Source organism: Schizosaccharomyces japonicus (assembly GCF_000149845.2).
Source record: "Schizosaccharomyces japonicus yFS275 unplaced genomic scaffold supercont5.1, whole genome shotgun sequence".
In the NCBI taxonomy this organism is placed as follows: domain Eukaryota; kingdom Fungi; phylum Ascomycota; class Schizosaccharomycetes; order Schizosaccharomycetales; family Schizosaccharomycetaceae; genus Schizosaccharomyces; species Schizosaccharomyces japonicus.
The window spans coordinates 3979649-4001486 of NW_011627860.1; the positions used below are offsets into that span (position 1 = coordinate 3979649).

Sequence of the window (21838 nt, forward strand, 5' to 3'; positions counted from 1 at the left end):
GCAAGAGGTGTCATAGTACTGCATGTCTGATCATCTAATGTTTCGCAACAGCCGACGCTTAACTTGATTAAGAACAAACGGCATTCTCCTAAGCGTTTTGTCGCTCTTCTTCATCTAACTGCGTTACAGTGTTCTGTTTCTCTTCAGCTACAGCGTCCCTTCCCTACGTTGCTGGAAATAAGTATGCTTACTCACACGAGCCCACCACACCCAACTTCTACCAACTCGTTCATTTGTTTCTGAGGCTTTTACGGTGTCTTTTTGAGCCATTGGCATAAAATCTCGTTCAAAGAGTCAAACTGTGCGTTTGGAAGGACGGTTCTTGGGTTCACATTCGTTTTCGTAGTGACCAGTTTTATTTTGGCTTTTCTGTGATTTTCACCTAAGATTGCCTTTATAGAACGTCAAACGGATATCCTTGAACGATTGTACTAATTACATTGCGATTGCATAGTGCGAATGGCTTCTGTATGACGATTTCTGATTGTGTTACGTGGTCCCGCTGACTTTTATGATTTCATAGGCAAAAGCAAAGTTGTACGAGGAGCTGCTCGATCAAAATCGATGCAATGGTAACTGGAGTGCCATACAAGAGTCCACCCGAAAGTTGCTGAAGCATAATCCTTCGAAACAATGTATGGAAAAAAACCAGAAAATAGTACTGCCGCAATTGTAATGTTCATAGCCCGGCAAGCTGCGTATGGTCTATTACGTTCATGAGCTCTAACTTTATATACAGACATATGTTCGTTAGCGAAGGCGGAGGCCGCTTTTTACTTGCACAACCAACGGGAGGACAGTATTAGCACCGTGAATTTGTTCCGTATAGATGCGGAGACCGTTGTTCCTGCTCTACAGAGCAGTATTGTTAATGAGCTTTCTTCTTCTCTTCAGAGTTTGGAGAGCATGTCCGGTACCGAAGTTGAAAAAGCACAAGCGGTGTACCTTAAACTGATACTTCACTTGTCTGCTAAAGAGTACGACACGGCCGTCAGTATCGTTCGTGATCCACAAGGACTTCCTTTATCTACAGACTACAGTTGTGTTGCCCTTCTGAAAGCAATAGTTTTGTCAGCTATTGCTTACGAATGTTTGTCGCAGGAGGGAGTAGCTATGAGCTTTTACCAAAGAGCATTCTCTGTCGTAAAGAAGGCTTCTGCGGCGGTTCCTAGTGACATGAAAGTCAGCTTTGGCAACACACCTGAATTTGGTATTTGGGCAGAGGCTGCTTTCTATAGAAATTCCGTTTTGTGCTTGCAAAAAGAGTACGTGGACTTGTTATTCTTAATGATGGCCTTTTATTACTAACACTTTGTCAAATAGTCCCAATGCCAATTCGTCGGAAACATTGGATGCGTTCTATGCTTATTATGTCTATCTTTCCTCCCACCCTTCCCGCAAACCCGAGCATTTGCCATTGTTTTTCAGTAATTTCGTACGCACACTCGTTTCTCATCATAAAAAATACGAGGATCCCGCTGCTTTTTATGCCGACGAAAATGTGTCTCGTGTTTTAAAACAAGCTCCGGACGTGCTTGAAAAATACGCAGACACACTCATTCAACACACACCTTTTCCTAAAGCCGGAACCCAAAATTTACCCGCTAATCAATTCTTGGATAATCTCTATGATATATGGAAGCTAATCCCCTTTTCTTTTGAAAGCACTCGCAGATGCATCGAGTTAGTATATTTGATGGCGCAGAAGACTTACCAGTCCCATCGCCTCCTCCGTTATTTAATCATTCTCCATGACTCTGTTGATGAAAGTCTGCATGCTGACTTTGCCTTCAAGTCTTATCGTATCTTGACCGATACGGCTTTGGAACGTGTGGAAAAAGAAAAGTTAAAAGATGCCGGTGTCGCTGATGAAACTGACCTGAACAAGGGTGAGATTCTAGATGTTTATGCTCGGATGCTTATCATTTACGTCGTAAAACTAAAGGATCAAACGAAGGCGAAAGAATGTGCCAACCAACTTTTTGAGAAAGCTAAAGTTTTCGATTTCTTAAAATTGAGAAACCAAACAACAAAGTGTATATTACATGCCTTAGGAGTTTATCATTCGTTTGTTGCATTCACTTCTGTTGATCCCAAAGCCCGTGAAGCAGCGCAACTGAAAAGCATTGACTTTTTCCGGGACTGCTGTGGTGTCGACCCAAGCGATGCAGTTGTTCAGTATCACCTTGCTAGACAGCTAGCGGAAGCTCGACGGAACGATGAAGCTGTTGAGATTTTACGGAAAGATTTACTGGGTCAGCCGGAAAGTAGTATTGAAGCATGGCACCTGTTTGCATTGTTGCTCTCATGCTCTGAACAGTACAAGGCCGCCTTAATGGTCATCGATTCTATTCTTGGAGTTTGGGGAGTGCCAGCGGACGGCGGTCATATGGAAGAGCCAAGCGCTACTGCTTCCTTACCTTTCCATGCTAGATGTACGTTGATGGAACTCATGTTCACAAAGTTTGCTTTGGTGGAAAAAAATGATGGGCTTCAGGTTGCTGCAGGACTTCAAAGCTCTATCTTCTCACTCTTTGCCTGCCTTTTTGATTTACCAAAGTACAACACCATCCTCTCCAACTGGAAGCAAAGTCGAGCACTTAGCGTTAAAGCAGAAGCACCGAAAGGCGTGAACAAATTTATCGAGAAGGATATCCGGGTTAGAGAAGCTGAGCTTGTGGTTCGGTACAACCAGCAATTATGGATCTTAGCTGCTTCAGTTTTTCGTAAATTGAAACAATGGGATCAGTTGTTGAGTGCGTTGAAGCAAGCACGAGAATTAGATCCCGATTATTCCGCTATATATCATTCCCATGCATTGGCTTTCATTGATCAACACAAATATTCTGAGGCATTGGAACAGTTAGAATTGGCTGCATTGTTGGAACCGGATGAGCCGTATCTTTGTACGACATTAGCGTACACGTTGATACAGCTCGAAGAACCTTATCAACCTGCCGCACGAAACCGTGCTGATGGTTTGCTTGACAGAGTAACAAGAGGCAGAGGCTGGAACATTCCTGAGGCCTGGTTTTTACTTGCGCAAATCCATCACACTTTAGGAGATGAGAAGTTCACGGCTTCGGCGTTTAGCTATGCAATTGAGCTTACCGACTCGGAACCTGTCCGTAACCTTAGTTGTATTACTCCACGCTACCTTGATTTGAATGGACACCTTTAGTATCGCTTTGGACACATTCACAGTTGATATCATGGTACATCATTACGGACCAATTTACTCGCCTGCCTGTTGTTCACATTTTATGAAGCAATTCCCCCCATCATCTAAACGACCATCGTCCGCTCATGCAAGCGCCGGTAGTCGCTGCAGCTGTCCTTTTTGAAGAATAGTTAATGAAACTAGACAAAAAGTTTATTAAGAGAAGAAAGAAAGAGATTGTATTAATTAAACTACAGAATTGTAAGTCGTGCTTGGTAGATATTAAGGTAAGAATGGATTATGCGCTGACCGGAGTCGTGTCAAGAACATCCTTCGACCGGGTCTTAGAAGATCTCGAGTAATATTGGTCAAGAATCTTCTTGGGAATACGATTCAACATTTCACGAGGGAAGATACGAAGCAGCGTCCAAGCCAAATCAAGTGTTTCTTCAATGGTTCGAGTTTCATAAGCACCTTGAGCAATGAAGGTGTTTTCAAATTTGTCCAAAAACTCCAAGGCCAAGCGGTCTTCCTGGGACAAGGCTTCCTCACCGACAACGGACTTCATGGAAGCTGCATCCTTACCAATGGCATACATGGCGTACAATTGGTTAGAAACATCACCGTGATCGTTGCGAGTCATACCCTCACCAATGGCAGACTTCATCAAACGAGAAAGAGAAGGCAAAACATTGATGGGAGGGTAAATGGCACGGTTGTGAAGACGACGGTCAACGAAAATTTGACCCTCAGTAATATAACCGGTAAGATCAGGAATAGGATGAGTAATATCTGTTTAAATTGGTTAGTAACATGATTTTTTGAATAAGTTCCATAGTCTCTGTACTTACCATCGTTAGGCATGGTCAAAATGGGGATTTGAGTAATGGAACCGTTACGGCCCTCGACACGACCAGCACGCTCGTAAATAGTGGACAAATCGGTATACATGTAACCGGGATAACCACGACGACCGGGCACCTCCTCACGAGCAGCGGAAACCTCACGCAAAGCGTCAGCGTAGGAAGACATATCGGTAAGAATGGTCAGAACGTGCTTTTCCGTCTGATAAGCCAAGTACTCAGAAGCAGAAAGGGCAAGACGGGGAGTGATGATACGCTCAATAGTAGGGTCATTGGCAAGGTTCAAGAAAAGAGTGACACGCTCCAAGGAACCGTTCTCCTCGAAATCTTGTTTGAAGAAACGGGCAGTCTCAAGGTTGACACCCATAGCGGCAAAAACGATGGAGAAGTTGTCTTCGTGTCCGTCGTGCACATCCTTCGTGGGACGCTTAACCAAGCCGGCTTGACGACAAATTTGAGCTGCAATTTCGTTGTGAGGAAGACCAGCAGCAGAGAAAATGGGAATCTTTTGACCACGAGCAATACTGTTAAGACCGTCAATGGAAGAGATACCCGTTTGGATCATTTCTTCGGGGTAGATACGACTGTAAGGATTGATGGGAGAACCGTTGATGTCGAGATAATCCTCTGCAAAAATCTTGGGACCCTTGTCAATGGGAACACCGGAACCGTTGAACACACGGCCTTGCATATCCTCAGAAACAGGAATACGAAGAGAGTGACCAGTAAACTCTACACTCGTCTTCCGGACATCAACACCTGATGTACCCTCGAACACTTGAACGATAGCTTTTTTGCCAGCAACTTCCAAAACCTGGCCAGAGCGAACGGTTCCATCCTACATGTAAACGCATTAGCAAAAAAGTACCAAAAAAAACGTAATTACTGAACATACAGGAAGGTTCAAATTAACAATTTCGTTGTACTTTGGACGACGAATGTTACTAACACGTTGTCAGCGCTCCAAAGCCTCAAATTCTAGCAAGTCCTTCACGTACTCTAAGATAACCAGGGGACCAGTGATGGAACTGACGGTATTATACGACAACCGAGGGTTTACAGCATAATTTCTGCCTGTTAGTTACATATACTACGCGTTTCTAACATACCTTGAGGCAGCTGCAGCATTTATGTCAAAAACGGTTGCCATGTTGGTTCTTGGTAAGAGCTGGGGATGCGATAAGCTCATGGAGTAAGCTTAGCTTTAACGTGGCATAGTGTGCTGAATGGAATGCACAATATCGCTAAAATAGTTTACCGAAATCTACGGAGATTGAATAACATGTATTTCACGACACAGCGTAATTTGGTATATATTTTAACGTGTAGTGAAGTCATTACGGTGCGCCGCCTTACACGCTGTTGCGGACGCCAATGAGGCGCAGTAAACGAACTAAGGACTGCGGTGCAATTTGGTACATTTTGGACTGTCTTTAGGGTTAGGGTTTTGGTCCGAGAAATGCTATATAAGCGGGCAGATTTCCTACCATATAACCATCAGCTTCGGCTTCAACTACTCAGCCATCTCCTCCTCCTCTTCTTCTTCTCTATTCAGCAGTGAATTGGATGAGTGGTGGTCTGTGGTTCGCAATACTTGGCGGTAAAGGTATGTCCTATCCACTGGGTGCACAGTTGGGTGTTACGATGAATACTTTATGCGTCTTCTTTACCCGTCAGATCGACTATGAAGAAAAACGTGGCTGCTTCCAGGCAGCTAATACTTGCCAGTATCTTGTAGTCTGAACCTCTACTGTCATTCACTACAATCACACATTGTGTACTATTTACTAACGTTTCAGATGTGTATTTGCAATAGTCTAGAACAGCTTGTCTTTTTGGACGAAGTCATTGCGGGTTCATTCCTGTACTTCTAAGTTTTGGTCTTGGTTTTAAGCAAAAGGAGGAAGCGTGTGATGATAATTTTCCACAAACATTCGCAGTTTTCACGGATCGACATAAGAACCCAATCTTGTCGGATATGACGGCCCAGTCCTTCCTTTGGATGTCTGATGCTTCCTCCTTTGTTTAGAATTTTGATTATTTCATAGTTTAGGTAGAAATTTTTGGTTTTTTGAACATTTTTGGATTCAGGTTGTGTTTTGTTTTTTGATTGTTTTTTGTTCTTTTTTTTGGCGATTCCCCTTTTTCCTTCATGTTTTTCCCGTCTTGCGTTGTGCCTTGGACCTTCGTTCGTGTGGGGCTGCCTGTTTGCTCCTGGCCGTGTTTGTCGTACTGATTCTGTGCGCCGTAACTCACTGGAGTTTGTTTCTCTGGAATAACGTGAATTAGCGTGAAATAGTGGAGTTCTACATTCTGCGAATGATGTCTCAATAACGCACTCGAACAAAACGGACCACGACTCCTTGGATCTCATCGGAAACACGTTAAATACTTTAGTGTGTTTCGCTACACTACCTTGCTTTAAAAGCTCAAGTTACAACTTCGATGTGCGGACGAAGTTTTGTTCTTCAGTTTTACCATGTTTCGAGGGAATCCGTATGAGCAAAGAGAATACCAAGGCTACTACGGTCAGCAGTACCAGCAAAATTACGACCCTAGAGCTGTTTACAATGCGCCAAGTGTACCACCACCTCCCCCTGGTGCTTACTATAATCAATATGATACACCGGCTGTAAATCCAAACTCACGTCCTTCTCAGTACGGAGGTTATGACTCTTCGGGACCTTCTTTGAATCCGCAAGCAGGCCACATCGACATCGCAGATGCAAACTCTGGTGGCTATGCCCCTCCCTCGGCTCCTCCTCCGAATACGGCTTCAAATTCCTACGGAAATACTGCGTACCAAGGTCCGTCGCTGCCTCCGTCAAATCCGATTTCGTACTCTGCTGAGGGACAAGGACACAATTATCAGTATTCTACATGTCAGGGAAAGCGTAAGGCTCTGTTGATTGGTATCAACTACAAGGGTACCAACAGCCAACTGAATGGTTGCATCAATGGTAAGGATGACGGTGCAAAAATAGTTTACGATTGCGAGGACAGTTTCTCTAACTCAGGCAGATGTTCATTCCATGTCTCAATTGCTTATACAGCGTTACGGATACAAGGAAGACGATATGGGTATGTTTGGAAATGGCCTCTCCTATTGTTGTGCAAACAACATGGTTGTAAATGGATGAACTGACATGTCAGTAATTATGACCGAGGAAGGAAACCATCCTCGCAGTATACCCACTCGTCAAAACATGATTGATGCCATGCATTGGCTTGTGAGTGGAGCTCAACCAAACGTAAGTACCGCTTATTGGAGCGTAAGAGTACTTAGACGCTTTAAATACTGGGCCTCAGCTCAGTATCACTTTCCCCACTCATTTTTCTCCTCGTTTCTAACATCTTCTAGGACGCCCTGTTCTTTCATTACAGTGGTCACGGAGGACAAACGAAGGATTTGGATGGTGACGAGGTCGATGGTTATGACGAGGTCATCTACCCTCTTGACTACGAGAAAGCTGGTCACATTGTAGACGATGTACGTGTTTTGGTGTAATTGACCGTTTTCTAACAGTACAGGAAATGCACGATATCATGGTAAAGCCCCTTCCTATCGGTTGCAGATTGACCGCCGTGTTTGATTGTAAGTTAGCCTTGGTTTCAAGCTTCGATTTTTTCACTGTGCTAACATTCACAAGCTTGTCACTCTGGTGGTGCTTTGGATTTACCCTTCATGTACTCAACCAAGGGTGTGTTGAAGGAGCCTAGCATGTTAGAGGAGGCCGGAATGGGCCTGCTCAACGCTGGTTTATCATTGATGGATGATGACTTTGACGGAATGATAGACGGCATTACGAGTGCTATAACGACTGCTACTTCTGGTAACAGTGATGCACTTGAGTATTCTCGTAAAACCAAGTACAGTCCTGCCGATGTTATTTCCATTTCCGGTTGCAAGGACTCGCAAACAAGTGCCGATACCAGCGTCAATGGTTTTGCAACCGGTGCACTGTCTTATGCTCTTCGTCAAGTGTTGACCCAATACCCCCAATTAACCTACCTTCAGTTGTTGCAACAAGTGCGTGAGGCGCTTCGTGGCAAGTACACTCAACGTCCGCAGTTGAGTTGCAGTCATCCACTGGATGTCAACTTGGCCTTTGTGATGTAGCGTGTTGGTTCATTGCTCATCTTTTAGGACCTTATCTTAGTAAATTACGAATTAAATTCGTGCTTCTTTTTGGTGTTATAAACGTAAAAGACATTGTCTAAATGCGATTTTGTTTATTGAGTCTGTGATAGTTACAAAACTTAGATATGGATACGTGAGGAAATTCATGTATTCGTTGACACTGCGTATAGTTTCTCTATGGCTCGGTCATACCGTTCTCTGCAGGTCTAAACCACTCACGGGAGAGACAGTCCTTTACATCATTTGCAATAGAAGCGGCCTTGTCATGGGATTCGGCGCGAGCGCAAATATAGTACTTCAACTTGGGTTCCGTACCACTTGTACGAATAGTGAAAATGACTTGTCCGTTGTCTAACTCAAAAGTAACGTTGTCTGATGAACTAGAGCAAGGGAGAAGGGCTTTATTGTCGGGTGTCGATGAGTCGTAGTTGATCGTTAAATCGCGAATACGAGTAATGGAGTGGCTTCCTAAAGTATTGACAAACGTACCGTTTGGACCCATATGACGAACGTTATCAACGAGTCGGCGAAGCAATGCACTGTTTTTGGAATAGTAGTATGAGTTGTTGGTTGCAAAAAATCCATATTTCTTACCAAGATCATCAAACGTCTCCGAGATGCTCTTTCCGTTTTGCTGAAGACGCTTAAGAAGATGAAGAAAAGTAATAAGGGCGTTGACTCCATCCTTGTCTCTTACAATGTTTCCAACGAGGTAGCCGATGGCCTCTTCATAAGCTAACCCGACAAACTTTCCTTGGTTTTCCAACTCTAAAGCACGATTTCCCAACCACTTAAAGCCGGTGAGAGTTTGCACATGATGGAAACCTTCTTTCTTGGCCATAGCAGTCATCATTGCACTAGACACCGTGGTTGACAAGACATAAAAATCGTCGATGGGTTTACCAGAGTTACGGTACTCCGAAAAAATAAAGTAACCCATAATACATCCAATTTCGTCGCCGGTTAAACGGTTCCATTTGCCCTTGTACTTTTCGGCAATTGCAAATCGGTCAGCGTCAGGGTCGGTAGCGAGAACATAGTTGAGACCCAACTCGTCAGCGAGTTGCATGCCCATATCCAGTGCACCTTTTTCCTCTGGGTTGGGAAAACGAACTGTAGGGAAATCTGGATCAGGGTCCCGTTGAGCCTGTACGACGTGCATGTCATTTTGTTCACCGAACAAGCTCAAGGCCTTCTCAACATACGGCAAACCTACACCATGCATAGGTGTGTATACAAAACCAAGGGCTTTGAACTCTTTATCAAAAGTGTTTGTCATATGAAAGTTGCGAAGTTCAGACCAGTAGTCTGAAAGCACCTTTTCAATAAACTTTGTATCACAAAGGGTATTAGCCTCAATTCCACTGTCATCCCACACGGTTGGCTCCAAGTTTTCCATGATGCATTCTGCGATGCCTTTGTCGTGAGGGGGGATAATTGCACATGCGTTTTCCCAGTACACTTTATAGCCGTTGTAAGCAGCGGGGTTATGAGAAGCAGTAATCATTACACCTGCAGCAGCCTTGAGTGTTTTTACTGCAAAGGGCACAAGAGGAGTGTGCACAAGCTGGTCGTAGAGGTACACTTTGAAACCCGCATGAACAAAAGCAGTTGCAGTAAGACGAGCGAAACGCTTTGATTTGTGACGATGATCATGACCAACAACAACGCCTTTCTCTTTTGCATTTTCGACTGTTTTAGTCAGGTAAGCAGCAAAACCTTGGGAAGCTTGTAGCACAGTAAGATCGTTCATTCCCGAGAAGCCAGGACTAATTTCGGCACGCAATCCAGAGGTTCCAAAACTAATTCTAGGTCTCATAAGCTTATCCAGCTCATCATATTTGTTCTCTTTTTGGAGAGTTTTAATGGTATGGAGCGACGACTCATCATTGTCCCAGCGGCACCAGTCCTCCACGAGTTTTGATAATTCAGCATCCATAGTACAAAAACACAGCACGGGTTTACGACTTCTCTATGTCTTCCAATATAAATTTAAGAAGAATTTCCGTTGTTTTTCGCGGTATCTAAAGCCGGTACCGTCAATATGTATTCCAGTTCTCGCTTAAAATAAGCTTACATTAAGCGATAGACGGGTATAAGTAATGCTTTGCAAGATAATGGGAAGAGAAATAGTTTTCTAAAGAGTTGATAAGCTGTTGATGTGCATCATTTATATTATAATCTGTTCTCTGTTGTGCTCGGAAGTTTTAATAAACAAATTATACAGATCAAGTATCGAAAGGTAAAAAAGTGGACAATTATATGTGTATGAATACATATCTTCTAAACCATTAGCAAACATTAAAGAGCTTAATTGGGCAAATGCCACCATTTTTTATAATTATGCTATTACGGTAGTTAATTATCACGGGAATTTATAACAAAATTCCAAAAAAAATAAAGTAAAGTAAAATATATATATGCGTTATTGACATTGCGTTTAAACGCGAACACAATTGATTACACTAGTATGAAAATGAATATATATTGCCTGCCTATAACGTGGGGAAAATTATGGAAAACACCTCTCTTCTATATAATAATAAGTAAATAAGCTTAATATCTAGTAACAAAATACATGGTATTTAGAAACAGTACCTATTGACGAGCGAGAGCGATGTTAAAGTAGCAGAAAACAACACGGCAACTCATTTAAAAAGTTCACCGTCTTCATTAATGTTGCTATTGTTCCATATACTTTTATACACTACTGGGCTGAGGTCAACTTCATTTTCATTCATTCAGATCATAACGTGAAGCATTTGAGTTTCCTTAACTTAGATTGATTCTGTTTTTGTGTTAGAAAACGTGATCTGTAGCTACTGAGTGTGTACATACCGTTCAGAGCTTGGTTAAGTTTAGTAACCTTGGATTGAATGCTTGCATCAACAATCATGTCTCCAATTTCCAAAACAATTCCACCAAGGATGGAAGGAGTAACTTTGTTGTTCATCACGAGCTTCCCTTTAACGAAACTGGATTTTGAAAGTGCCCTTTGAAGTCGCAACATTGATTGTTCGTCTAGAGGAGTAGCTGTAGTCACAGTAACCGTAACTTCATTGTTCTTTGCTTTCATTAATTCATGAAACTTCAAATAGATTTTCTGTAACAAGGAGAGCCGATTATTGTCTGAGAGAACTTGCAGAAAGTTGCTAAAAACCTTGTTATCCCCACATAACTTAGTCATTTCTTTCACAAATAATGACTTATCTTCTTTTCTCAAGGCAGGATTCGCTAAAAACTCTCGTAATTCTGCATGCTTCATGACCTTTTCAAGTTGACGAAAAGATGAATCAACTTCTTTCAAATTGGATGTCTTTTGAGCAGCTGTGAACAAAGCTACAGCGTAATTACCTATTATGTTAGGTTTATTTTATAGTATAAACGTCTTTTTCCAAAAAAAAAACGTACCGTCTAAACCATAAAGACGAATTGGCAATTCTACGGAATCCTTCGTCGCAACTGCGTATCCACGAAGTCCTACCCGTCCAAAAAGCTTTGCTGATGGTCGAGCAATAGCTCTATTGAATGCTACATTCATGGTAGATACTACTTCGAAATAGGTGGTAACGGTAGGTCTTATTAGTAGAGTGAAGCTAGTCGAGTAGAATGTATCAGCAATGTTATATGGGAGCGAGCTGTATTTATGATTAGACACTAGTGGAATAAGTTTTATGAGTGAAGGAAGGGTATTGAATGGTATTTGTGAATTATTGAAAATGTATTTTTGATTTCACTGCCATTGAAGACAGTCCCGTATACAGGCGTAATGAAACATAACCAATGCAGATGAGAGAAACGTAAATGATCACTAAATATAATGACAATTAAGAGTGGTACACCTTACCAATCTGATTGCATTATTTTGCCGTGGTCAACACTACAGTTGCCCCTTCTTGGTTTTGGAGAGCAGTTCAGCACGATCAGCATATACAGCACTAGCAACCACGTACTCTTCATCTTGCTCAAGTCGAAGAATGGCTTTTGCTCCACTGTACGCCGACGAAAGACCAGTGTCGATGAGAATGATCTTGCCATCACAACGCTGACGAATGCCGGGGAGCTGGGGAGTATGTCCCATGATAACACGGTCTGCATCAATAATACGGAGAATCTCCTTAACATTCTTGCATGCCGCCTCATCAGGAAGATTGGCATGTCCTCTGTACCACATGGGACCATCAGATTGCCAGAAGGTCATATATTTGTTGGGAATGGATTCACGAGCCATGAACAGCTCAAGTAAACGATTTCCAAGGTCGTTGATTTCACTCTCATGTTTGGCCCAATGTCTCGAAAGACCTGCATGCATAAAGTGGGATCGAGTTTGTTTTTCGAAATACGTGATGTTGTAGGACGACAGAAGCAACGAACCAATTTCGCCGTGAGCCTGCCAGTCCTTTGTACGATGCTGAATAGATGGCTCTGGATAGGACTCAATGTCACCGGGGTGAACATACCGCCAATCCCCACGGGCATTCATAAACTCATGGTTTCCCAGCAAACGAATAACAGCACCGCCCACCTGTTCAGCCTCGGCTGCCAACGTGTTCATCCAGGCAAAAATTTTACGCGTGTCAGGACCCCGATCGACGATATCACCCTAAAAATGTGTCAGTGAACAACGGTCAAGGTATACAGACAAACTTGTTCAGCCAAAGACCACCTACCGTTTGAACTAAGATAGAGTTACCACCAGTCCAGTGTCTTTCTTCATCATCAGAAACAAGACCTGCAAATGAAAGGACTTCAATAGCGTTGTTAAAATCTCCATGAATGTCACCTAAAGCATAGACCGTAGGAAACTTCAGTTCCTGTGCACCCAATCGACGTGTATGATCTTCCTCGAGTTGATTAAAGACTCTGTCATTATGGTGGAAGACATCCTGAAGCCAATTCTGAGCTCGACTACCCAGAAAAAGAGTAACGAATACATAAGCAAATAAAACAACACTGAGTGCACGTAGCACAGGAAAACCTGCCATTCCGTACTGAAAACTGTATATTCACAGGTTCAATCCAATTATAAGACAGACTAAGTAAGTAAATGACCTAATAAAATGTTGGTGTAAATTGAACCTGGTGGTATCCCAGTATAACAACTGGCAGTCGGAATGACTCGCAGTAGTAATTGCCGTAGACGACAGCATGAAAGATGCTGCAAATAAAATGTAGTCGTAAAAACAGACCGGACACTCTTGCTTTCATACATTCTTGTGTATTGTTCTGTTTGCTCCGTCACAAAAAAGAGATAAATTCATGGGTTTTAATGGAGTGTGTATTTTACAACAGATGACAAGTAGAAGCACTAGGGACATCAATTGACAGTTTACTGCTGCTTGAATGTTTGCTTTGTGATATATTTCGCGTAAAAGGAACGTAAAAAGGTAACTGAAAAGACCAGGATCCAAACCAACGAACGAAGACTGAGTAAAAGACTCACCACAATTCCAACAATCCAGATCACTGAGCCATATTTAGCAAATGTTGATAGCATCTGAAGGAAGAAGGCGCGTGTTTTCGACATGGTGTACTTTGTCTTGGGCATTTGTCCATTGCTTAAGGACAATGCCCGCAACACTGTGTCAATAACGGCATCAGAATCACCAAACGTTAAGGGCTTTTCATCGACAGAAGTGTCCCAGTACTGGACACGAAGAGGATCCAAAATTATGAATTGATTAGATGGAACGTTGTCATGACCCAAAATTCTGGTAAGCCATTTCCGCCAAGATACCGCGTTCACCCACACAAAGCTTACCTGCTTGTTTTCAGGAAGAGGTATCTTGTGTCGGGAAGCAAGGAAGGGCACGTTATCGTAACCCTTTGCCTTCAAGTTGTCTACATAAGCATGCCACTTACGACGGCCCTCAAGCAGCTGTTCGCGTTCAATCGCACGGAGACGAATGTTCCATGCGCGAGCAACCTCATTAACCTTTGCAACATCCCGTATCATGCTCGTGGTAGATGATGGATCAACACAAGCGATGGCCAGGTATGTACGATCGCGCAACGGATAAGTCATCTGTGGATGTACTTGAGGTGCGAGAGGCAGTTTTTGCTCTCTTGCCCAACTGACAATTTTATACGTATCGTGCATATCCGGTACCATTCGGCCGGGATACACAAATGGAAGTCCACCGCGAACGGCAATTAATCGAGGCAGCGTTGTGATGTTGTAGCGTTCCATGACAAGCTTATTATCCGTTCCATACAGCTCTGCATAACCAAGCAAAGAACGGTAAAGCACTCTAAGTGCGTTGAAATCTTCCGCCATGGATGAAAAGTCATGCAGATACAGGAAGAAAGGCTCACCCGTCTCCTCCAGCAGCTCAACGCCCTCAATTCCTACATCATGTTCAGGGAACACAGTACCGTCTAATTGATTCGTAAGGCCTGCGGCCTCGACGAACGTTTTTAATGTGCTTCCAGAAGCGTGAAGGGGGACATTCGTCTTTTCACCTGTTTGATGAAAGTAGTACACACTAGGAGTGCGCTCGATTTCTAAAGCTTTACAAACGTCACTATTGTGTGAACAGTCGAAGTGAAAGAAAGGAACCTTTCCCTTATACTCATTTGTGACAACATTCCACACAGAGTCTTCTTCCTCCAAAAAGCCTTTGCAACTACCACAGCGTTTAGGAGAGTCCGTAAAGAGAACGAATCCATGCTGCCGATAGTTGTAGAAAAGCTCCCCAGATAGTTCTTTGATATCAACCGTTTTGTACGCCCGCTCAACTTCGGTGCTGCGCTTATACCGCATCTTCGCCTGCGAATCCTTCATACAAGGGGCCCATTGAACACTTGACTGAGTAAAACTGGGATCAGAACTGTTCCAAAGCACGACGGATTCAGTTGTGGGTATCCGTTCGTACAACCATGCTTTCAATTCTTTAAACTGATCGTCAATAGACGTGCTCTGTTCATCGTCTTCCAACAAGACTACTTCATCATAGTCAGAGAACCCTAATTTATCACGGAAACAGTTTCTTGTCTCGCCTTCAGACAAACAAGCAGAAAGACGCGAAGGGCACCAATGGACCGGAACAACACTTGTCGTAGCAGCTTCAACGCCATCAAGACCAAAAAGTGCAGCAACCAGCGTACTGAGAGCGAATCCAAGCTCCCACATCGCGACACAGGAAATGCAGTTTTGTTATAGCCGATGTGAGCTTAACGCGTAAACCTTGTTTAAATTTATGTGCTGCTTGAGACTCGAACCCGTACACGATTAAGGTGGGCGAGTGAGTCGGGATATGGTGTGGGGAAGTGGGGGAAGTGGGGAAACGCGAAAGAAGCCCGGTCAACTAAAATCCAAAACATGATTAAATCGTAGACATTAAGTGCAGTATATGACTTATTAGATGTATTTTAATAATATAAATAAAAGTTGCTGTATTTTGATTGTTCACAAACTCTTTGTTTTTCCATACTCTTCTATGCTGTTCCGCCGTGAGTTAAAACTCCGACTGGGTTAGGGTTTCAAAATGGTATATAAGAGTCCGCATTCGCCTTTGGAAGACCATCGTCAAAGCATTTCACAAAATCTATCGCATCTATTTCTTGCCTTTTACCAGAAATAGCCGTTTGTGAGGTGTGTGAATTTGACTGTACAATTTTTGCTACTGTTTCCCTAACGGGGGACTCCCATTCTTTTTCCAGGGTGTTAGACCTGGTGATCGAATAGGAGTTTATCGTTTGTGGGTGTGGAGTTTGGTGTATAGTTATGTAAGTTAATATGATATGTTCGGCTCTGTCTTTAGCACAAGGTCCTGTCTATCTGTAGTGGCCGTCTGTTCCGAAGATTCCAATTACTCGTAGTAGTTGGTGGTGATGTGGTATTGGTTCCCTCCGCTGCGGTTGCGTTCGAGCCGTCGTGGGTATGTGGGCACCCAAGACGGCTCGTTTATTTCCCAACGTGTCTTGGCCAAGGGGCTCTTGCGCAAATTTGTTTAAGACTACTAGGAGCCGGATTAATTTCCCCACGAGTTGTCTCGTGTATCCTGTCGGGGCATCTGATTCTCCTTTCTCGTCCCCACATTCTTGACGTCTTGTTTTTCACCTTCCCTGCGATTGCCATGACCAGCGGTTTTACTCCCCCTCGTTCTCATCTATAACTACATCATGATGACGAGTAATATATTACGTCATACTTACGACATACATGTTCCACCTAGACTGCTTATATGCGGTGTATGTCATGGTGAATACCTCTTCTCTGCACGTATCCTCTCCCAACATTCTTTTGGCGTCTGTTTCTCTTCAGCGCCAAGTTCTCTAACCGCTATACGAAGTATCTTTCGTTCTGAATCACTCCTCGTAAGTATTCCTCAATTCTGGACGAATTGCTGTGTCTGAGAGCTTTCCGCTGTTAGCTGGTCTTACCCTTTATGCGAATTCATTAGGTGGGATTGGCGTTCGTCTTCTAGTATCAATTTCTGCAGCGTACAGTGAACTAACTCTTTTTTTCAGTGTTTATAGGACTGTTTTTGGTCTTGCAAACCTTAAAACGGTTTTGTTTTCTTCCTAATTACGCTGCTTAACGATTGTGTTACGATTTGTTTAATTTTTTTGGACGCTTTTTGTCAGTTTTTTTAGCATACTGCAGTCTCTACTTATCTTTTAACGAACTATTCAACTTATTTGACGATGCCGAAAACATATATCTGTTCTATTTTCCTACCTTACACAATTGACTTCCATTTGGACGAGGATGAGTCGGCTGTAGAATCGACTCCATCTACGGCTGGGCTTACTGCCACCCATGCTCGCCGGGATTCAATGCGTCTGCACAATTTACTTTCAGAGCTCTCAGTTTCTCGCACTCAAAGTCGTCATGGAACACCTCCAATGACTCCCCAACATGAGCTTCTCAATGAGTATTTTGATCTCAATCCGCGCGCTCGTCCCCTGTCTCGCACAACCACGGGTACCATGCTCTCTTCTGGTGTACGCAGCAATCTTGCGATTGCATCTCCATCTGTGCGCTCCGGCAGAGCTTCTCCGGTATTCACGCAGCCACGTTCTCGGGCCAATTCCCCTCCCCCCTCTCTTAACGGTTCGGATTCCAACCGATTTGGTGCTCCCGGTATTGGTGCGACTTTGAGACCCCTGCGCAAGCGCAGAGAGTCGTTGTCGAGATCTGTTACGCTGTTCGATAAAGCTCGTTGGACCGTTGAACTTAGTCTTACAGGCAACGGCGGTCTGTATAATGCCATACATGCCGCTAAGCGCGACAATGTTCTTGACAACTCTGTGTGGATTGGCTTGTTGGGCTTCCCCACAGAGACTCTTTCTGATAAAACGAAGCAAGCAATATCTGCTGCACTCTTGGTGAAGCACCAATCAATTGCTGTCTATACTTCTGATTCTAACTACGAGGGTCATTACAACCATTATTGTAAGAAGATTCTTTGGCCGGCTTTCCATTACCAACACAACGAGACCTTCTCCTTCTTCCACGAGGAGTCCAGTTGGGATGCATATGTCGCTGTGAACCAGGCTTTCGCGGACAAAATTATTCAAACGTACAAGCCGGGTGATGTCGTTTGGGTAAACGATTACCATTTGCTTTTGGTACCAGAAATGGTTCGTAAACGTGTTCCTAATGCCATCATCGGCTTATTTATTCACGTTTCTTTTCCCTCATCAGAGGTTTTCCGTTGTTTTGCCCGTAGAAAAGAACTTCTTACCGGTATGCTTGGTGCAAACTTGGTCGGTTTCCAAACGGACGAGTACAAACGTCATTTCTTGCAAACCTGTGCTCGAATCATGTATGTTGAGGCAATGGGCAACCGTTTATTGCTTGAGGACCGATATGTGGATGTGAATTCATTTCCAATTGGTATTGACCCCATCTTGTTGTCCGACTTTCTGAATGATCCAGATACGACGGAGACATACAACATCCTTGCAGAGCGCTATAAAAATTTGAATGTGTTTTTTGGTCGCGATAAAATGGACAACATTAAGGGTATTAGGGAGAAGCTTTTGGCTTACGAGCAATTTCTTGATGACAATCCCACGTATCAAAGCAACACTGTCCTCCTGCAGGTTGCGTTGATGGAGGACGATCGCGAGTATTCAGTGAGCATTGCTGATATCGTCGCACGTATCAATTCAAAGTACTCTGACTTTTCTTCCGATCACCTTCCGGTGGTGATCGTCTCTAGAGACTTGAACTTTGCTCAATTTTTGGCTTTACTGAAGGTTGCAGATGCGTTTGTTGTTACCTCATTACGTGAAGGCTTCAATCTCACTTGTCACGAGTTTATCTATGCTCAGCAAGAAAAGAGGGCTCCTTTAATTATCAGTGAATTTGCTGGAAGTGCTTCTATCCTTAGTGATTCCGCGCTTATTGTGAATCCTTGGAGTACCTTGGAGACGAGTTTGGCGTTCAAGACCGCACTGGAATTGTCCGACAACGATCGCGAACGTTTATTCAATGGTTCATTCAAGGCAATCATGAAGCACAATGCAACTACATGGGTTGCTGATTTTACTTCTTCTCTTAAAGCGTGCTATGCAGCTCAAGAAGCTCGCGATGTGCTTGCCATCCCGCGCTTCTCTTCCGTTACCTTCACCCAAAACTTTGAGCGCAGCAAGCACCGTCTTTTTATTTTGGACTTCGAAGGTACTACAATCAACTGGGGTAGCGCTCACCAGTTTGTGAGTTTCAACTACAAGTACATGCTTGACATCATAGCCAAGTTGTGCAGTGATCCAAGAAACACAGTCTACATTACTAGTAGCCTGGGACGTGACGAGTTGGAAGGCTTCTTCCTTCGTTTGCCGGATGTTGGTCTGATTTGCGGCAATGGTTGTTTTGTGAGACCGCATGCTCAAGCTGAAGGCATTCCTGATATGTGGTTGCGCATGTTTAAGCCCGAAGACATGACTTGGCGTTCATCTGTGAAGGAGTTGCTTGATTATTATCGAGAACGTACTCCTGGTTCCACTGTTGAGGATCGTGGATTTTCATTTTCTTTTAATTATAAGAATGCAGAAGATGAAGCTAACGCTATGCGCTCTGCCGGTGAGCTTTGCAGCAGTCTAAACGAGGGCGCCTCCAATGGTTGTCGTGCGGTTCCTCTCGAAGGAGAGGTTATATGCGAACCCTCGAACATAAACAAGGCTACTGCATCCGAATATGTCTACAAAAAACTTTGCAAGGACCCTGACTCTATAGACCTTACTGTTGTTGCTGGTAATGACCGTACCGATGAGCCTAACTTTGAATGGGCAAACACATTAAAGATGGACACGATTACTATTAGCATGGACAAAAAGCATACCGAGGCGAAATGTTTTGCCGAAGGTGTCTCTAATCTTCTACACACTTTGGACAAAATATGTAATATTTAGTTGATTAATGTACTTTGTAAATAACGTAATCATGCTAGGTGTAGTAATGATGAATAGATACAGGACGAGGGTTGTTTACGTCCCCCGTTTGCTTACTGCCAGTACACTGTGTTGGTATATTATGAAACGCCTATAGTGCGCTATAACGTAGTTACTGTAAGCATAAAATGCAGTACGAAGCGCTTTGGTTTAGCTCAATAAGTTACACTATATAAAATAAGAAGCAGCGCGAAACCGTTTTTTAAGGTAACATCATTGAGTAACATTGCATAACGAAAACCTCTCGGACATTCGAAACTAAATATCCTTTGAGCTGGCACTTACCCAGAACCCACACTCACTCTTCTTGCAGACCCAGAATACGACGCGTGTTTTTACCTGAACAGAGGATACTTTAACGACATTCTGTGTATAAAGACACTCGTTTCACGATTTAAAAAGACTCTTTCGAATTTTTGTTGAGTTAAAAATGTCCCAATCCAGATTTGATCCCTACGTCCAAAATGGAGGTACAATTGTTGGCATTGCTGGTGAAGACTTCTCCATTATTGCCGGTGATACGCGTAATGTCAACGGTTACAACATCAATACCCGTTTTTCGCCTCGTGTTCACGAGGTTGGCGACAAATTGATTCTTGGTGCTACAGGATTTGAAGCTGACGCGTTGACTTTGGTAAAACGTATTCGTCAGCGGATAGATTTATACCATGACAACCACAAGCGTATCATGTCTCCTTCTTCTTGTTCCAGAATGGTGCAAACCATGCTTTATGGCAAACGTTTCTTTCCCTATTATGTCTACACTTTGGTTGCAGGTTTGGATGAAAAAGGTGTCGGCGCTCTCTATTCTTTCGATCCTGTTGGTTCGTACGAGCGTGAATGGTGCCGTGCCGCTGGTTCTGCGGCTAATTTTATGCTCTCTTTCTTGGACAACCAAGTTAACCTTCACAACCAATATGTGCCCACTTCTAATGGCACGGAAAAGATGCCTCATCGTCTTTTGACTTTGACGCAAGCTGTGAACCTTCTTCAAGATGTAAGTAACGCATGCTGGCACGTTTTCAGTGTTTTCATGCTTAAGCGCATGAATTATTTTGCAGCTCATAATTATCAACATCTACTAACAAATGTTTAGGCCTATACTGGTGCTTGTGAGCGTCACATTGAGGTTTGGTGATGCCCGTGCTAGTCAAAATTGTTACGAAGGAAGGTGTTGAAACACGTATTATTCCCTTGAAACGAGACTAAATGAGTTTTATTTACGACATGTTTTATAAAAGCTAGATGATATATGGAATGACTGACAGGTGTTGCCATTTATTGCTTCTTTTTTCAGTGTCTTCTGTATTCACAAGCCTTGTTGCTGTTTCTCAACTGTTTCTCGAGAGAATGCTGCAATGCACATTGACACTGTATAACGAATGAGGACTTGATGTTTTACTTTGCTGCAGTCGTGTGTGTTTGTACTGTGGCCCAGTTCCTTACTGAGTGTAGGGAATTGAGTGGATGCAACTATGGACCCAACATCCACCACCAACGTCGAACCCAGGTTAACATCTACAAGCAACACTTCGCAGTTGTTAAAACCACATAAGTGAGCCCATCATATTTCTCTCGTTGAAAAGCCCCTGCAGTTAAGTAATTATTGGTGAGGCTTGCTGTATCTGTTGTTGAAAAAAAACGTAACTAAAGAGCAAACAACGGTCTCATCCACTTTGTCTACACATCTAATCTAAAATGTTACTTCCATTTCGGTCTGTTTTGTTGCTTTACACAGTACTGCTTTCGTCGCTGGCAGTGATGCTGCTTTGGAAACCCGAAAAAATCGTTGACAGTGGTCTTGTCGGGTTGATGGGTGCTGCCATGGAAGTTGACCCGTTGGTGATGACAAAAGACGCGAAGCCTCTGCTTTCGTTTTTGGGCCTTGTATTCATGCTGCTTTCTCTTTCATACTGGGTTCCTCTCCTGCAGGACAATATGTCTTACTTTACCGCACTTGTTCCAATTCGTGCATTGTTCAACTTCGGTCTCTCATCTTTCATTTACTTGAGAAAGCAAAGTCCACTCAGCAACAGCCTTGCTTTTACTTTTGCCTTCTGCGACTTAATCATTCATTTCTGGCTTTTCGCCTCGATGAATGATGAGAGAAACAAGCTTCTGAAGAAAAAGGAAAATGAAGAAAAAGCCAATTAAGCCGTTACATAATGACAAGTAATGAATGAAGCTGAGGCGTTCATTGTTTTCTCTAGATGCACTGTATCATGAATGTAATACTCGTTACGCCAGTGACGCAAAAAAACAGTAGTTAAA

General features: G+C 43.2%; 10 protein-coding genes across 10 annotated transcripts; 5 read left to right on the forward strand and 5 right to left on the reverse strand.

The window, feature by feature from the left end:
• Positions 1-135: 135 nt before the first annotated feature.
• On the forward strand, positions 136-3403 carry SJAG_00137 (cargo-transporter Ypp1). Its single transcript, XM_002171396.2, has 4 exons — positions 136-468; positions 524-635; positions 740-1265; positions 1324-3403. The coding sequence occupies exons 1-4, from the start codon at positions 460-462 to the stop codon at positions 3179-3181; spliced, it is 2505 nt and encodes an 834-aa protein (XP_002171432.1). The 5' UTR covers positions 136-459; the 3' UTR covers positions 3182-3403.
• SJAG_00136 (V-type ATPase V1 subunit B) lies at positions 3373-5261 on the reverse strand. Its single transcript, XM_002171395.2, has 5 exons — positions 5133-5261; positions 5022-5093; positions 4919-4967; positions 4012-4861; positions 3373-3952 (listed from the first exon to the last, which is right to left on the reverse strand). The coding sequence occupies exons 1-5, from the start codon at positions 5210-5212 to the stop codon at positions 3459-3461; spliced, it is 1545 nt and encodes a 514-aa protein (XP_002171431.2). The 5' UTR covers positions 5213-5261; the 3' UTR covers positions 3373-3458.
• Positions 5262-6426: 1165 nt separating this feature from the next.
• Positions 6427-8504, forward strand: SJAG_00135 (metacaspase Pca1). Its single transcript, XM_002171394.2, has 6 exons — positions 6427-6983; positions 7045-7104; positions 7177-7274; positions 7385-7513; positions 7555-7618; positions 7674-8504. Exons 1-6 carry the CDS (start codon positions 6503-6505, stop codon positions 8141-8143), a joined length of 1302 nt encoding a protein of 433 aa, XP_002171430.2. The 5' UTR covers positions 6427-6502; the 3' UTR covers positions 8144-8504.
• On the reverse strand, positions 8166-10280 carry SJAG_00134 (phosphoglucomutase). The gene has a single exon (XM_002171393.2). It carries the CDS (start codon positions 10101-10103, stop codon positions 8340-8342), a length of 1764 nt encoding a protein of 587 aa, XP_002171429.1. The 5' UTR covers positions 10104-10280; the 3' UTR covers positions 8166-8339.
• A 328-nt stretch (positions 10281-10608) lies between these two features.
• Positions 10609-11735, reverse strand: SJAG_00133 (F0-ATPase delta subunit). Its single transcript, XM_002171392.2, has 3 exons — positions 11576-11735; positions 11003-11518; positions 10609-10952 (listed from the first exon to the last, which is right to left on the reverse strand). The coding sequence occupies exons 1-3, from the start codon at positions 11703-11705 to the stop codon at positions 10942-10944; spliced, it is 657 nt and encodes a 218-aa protein (XP_002171428.1). The 5' UTR covers positions 11706-11735; the 3' UTR covers positions 10609-10941.
• On the reverse strand, positions 11727-13253 carry SJAG_00132 (phosphoprotein phosphatase). Its single transcript, XM_002171391.2, has 2 exons — positions 12835-13253; positions 11727-12767 (listed from the first exon to the last, which is right to left on the reverse strand). The coding sequence occupies exons 1-2, from the start codon at positions 13147-13149 to the stop codon at positions 12045-12047; spliced, it is 1038 nt and encodes a 345-aa protein (XP_002171427.1). The 5' UTR covers positions 13150-13253; the 3' UTR covers positions 11727-12044.
• SJAG_00131 (protein disulfide isomerase) lies at positions 13186-15365 on the reverse strand. The gene has a single exon (XM_002171390.2). It carries the CDS (start codon positions 15294-15296, stop codon positions 13494-13496), a length of 1803 nt encoding a protein of 600 aa, XP_002171426.1. The 5' UTR covers positions 15297-15365; the 3' UTR covers positions 13186-13493.
• A 980-nt stretch (positions 15366-16345) lies between these two features.
• SJAG_00129 (alpha,alpha-trehalose-phosphate synthase) lies at positions 16346-19639 on the forward strand. The gene is made up of 2 exons (XM_002171389.2): positions 16346-16483; positions 16637-19639. The coding sequence occupies exon 2, from the start codon at positions 16814-16816 to the stop codon at positions 19526-19528; it is 2715 nt and encodes a 904-aa protein (XP_002171425.1). The 5' UTR covers positions 16346-16483; positions 16637-16813; the 3' UTR covers positions 19529-19639.
• Positions 19607-20608, forward strand: SJAG_00128 (20S proteasome component beta 6; the record flags this gene model as incomplete). Its single annotated transcript, XM_002171388.2, has 2 exons — positions 19607-20564; positions 20594-20608. The coding sequence occupies exons 1-2, from the start codon at positions 19998-20000 to the stop codon at positions 20606-20608; spliced, it is 582 nt and encodes a 193-aa protein (XP_002171424.1). The 5' UTR covers positions 19607-19997.
• A 657-nt stretch (positions 20609-21265) lies between these two features.
• SJAG_00127 (fungal protein) lies at positions 21266-21721 on the forward strand (the record flags this gene model as incomplete). Its single annotated transcript, XM_002171387.1, has 1 exon — positions 21266-21721. The coding sequence occupies one exon, from the start codon at positions 21266-21268 to the stop codon at positions 21719-21721; it is 456 nt and encodes a 151-aa protein (XP_002171423.1).
• Positions 21722-21838: the final 117 nt, after the last annotated feature.

Bases quoted from the DNA above. Each gene is read 5' to 3' on its own strand.
- SJAG_00137 (XM_002171396.2), top strand. The intron at 636-739 runs GTATGGAAAAAA...CTTTATATACAG, and splicing joins GCATAATCCTTCGAAACAAT to ACATATGTTCGTTAGCGAAG. The intron at 1,266-1,323 runs GTACGTGGACTT...TTTGTCAAATAG, and splicing joins GTTTTGTGCTTGCAAAAAGA to TCCCAATGCCAATTCGTCGG.
- SJAG_00136 (XM_002171395.2), bottom strand. From the start codon at position 5,212: ATGAGCTTATCGCATCCCCAGCTCTTACCAAGAACCAACATGGCAACC. The intron at 4,968-5,021 runs GTACGTGAAGGA...ACAACGTGTTAG, and splicing joins GGTCCCCTGGTTATCTTAGA to TAACATTCGTCGTCCAAAGT. The intron at 3,953-4,011 runs GTAAGTACAGAG...CAATTTAAACAG, and splicing joins TTTGACCATGCCTAACGATG to ATATTACTCATCCTATTCCT.
- SJAG_00135 (XM_002171394.2), top strand. From the start codon at position 6,503: ATGTTTCGAGGGAATCCGTATGAGCAAAGAGAATACCAAGGCTACTAC. The intron at 7,105-7,176 runs GTATGTTTGGAA...CTGACATGTCAG, and splicing joins ATACAAGGAAGACGATATGG to TAATTATGACCGAGGAAGGA. The intron at 7,275-7,384 runs GTAAGTACCGCT...AACATCTTCTAG, and splicing joins TGAGTGGAGCTCAACCAAAC to GACGCCCTGTTCTTTCATTA.
- SJAG_00134 (XM_002171393.2), bottom strand. From the start codon at position 10,103: ATGGATGCTGAATTATCAAAACTCGTGGAGGACTGGTGCCGCTGGGAC.
- SJAG_00133 (XM_002171392.2), bottom strand. From the start codon at position 11,705: ATGAATGTAGCATTCAATAGAGCTATTGCTCGACCATCAGCAAAGCTT. The intron at 11,519-11,575 runs GTACGTTTTTTT...CTAACATAATAG, and splicing joins TCGTCTTTATGGTTTAGACG to GTAATTACGCTGTAGCTTTG.
- SJAG_00132 (XM_002171391.2), bottom strand. From the start codon at position 13,149: ATGGCAGGTTTTCCTGTGCTACGTGCACTCAGTGTTGTTTTATTTGCT. The intron at 12,768-12,834 runs GTAGGTGGTCTT...ACACATTTTTAG, and splicing joins ACTCTATCTTAGTTCAAACG to GGTGATATCGTCGATCGGGG.
- SJAG_00131 (XM_002171390.2), bottom strand. From the start codon at position 15,296: ATGTGGGAGCTTGGATTCGCTCTCAGTACGCTGGTTGCTGCACTTTTT.
- SJAG_00129 (XM_002171389.2), top strand. From the start codon at position 16,814: ATGCCGAAAACATATATCTGTTCTATTTTCCTACCTTACACAATTGAC.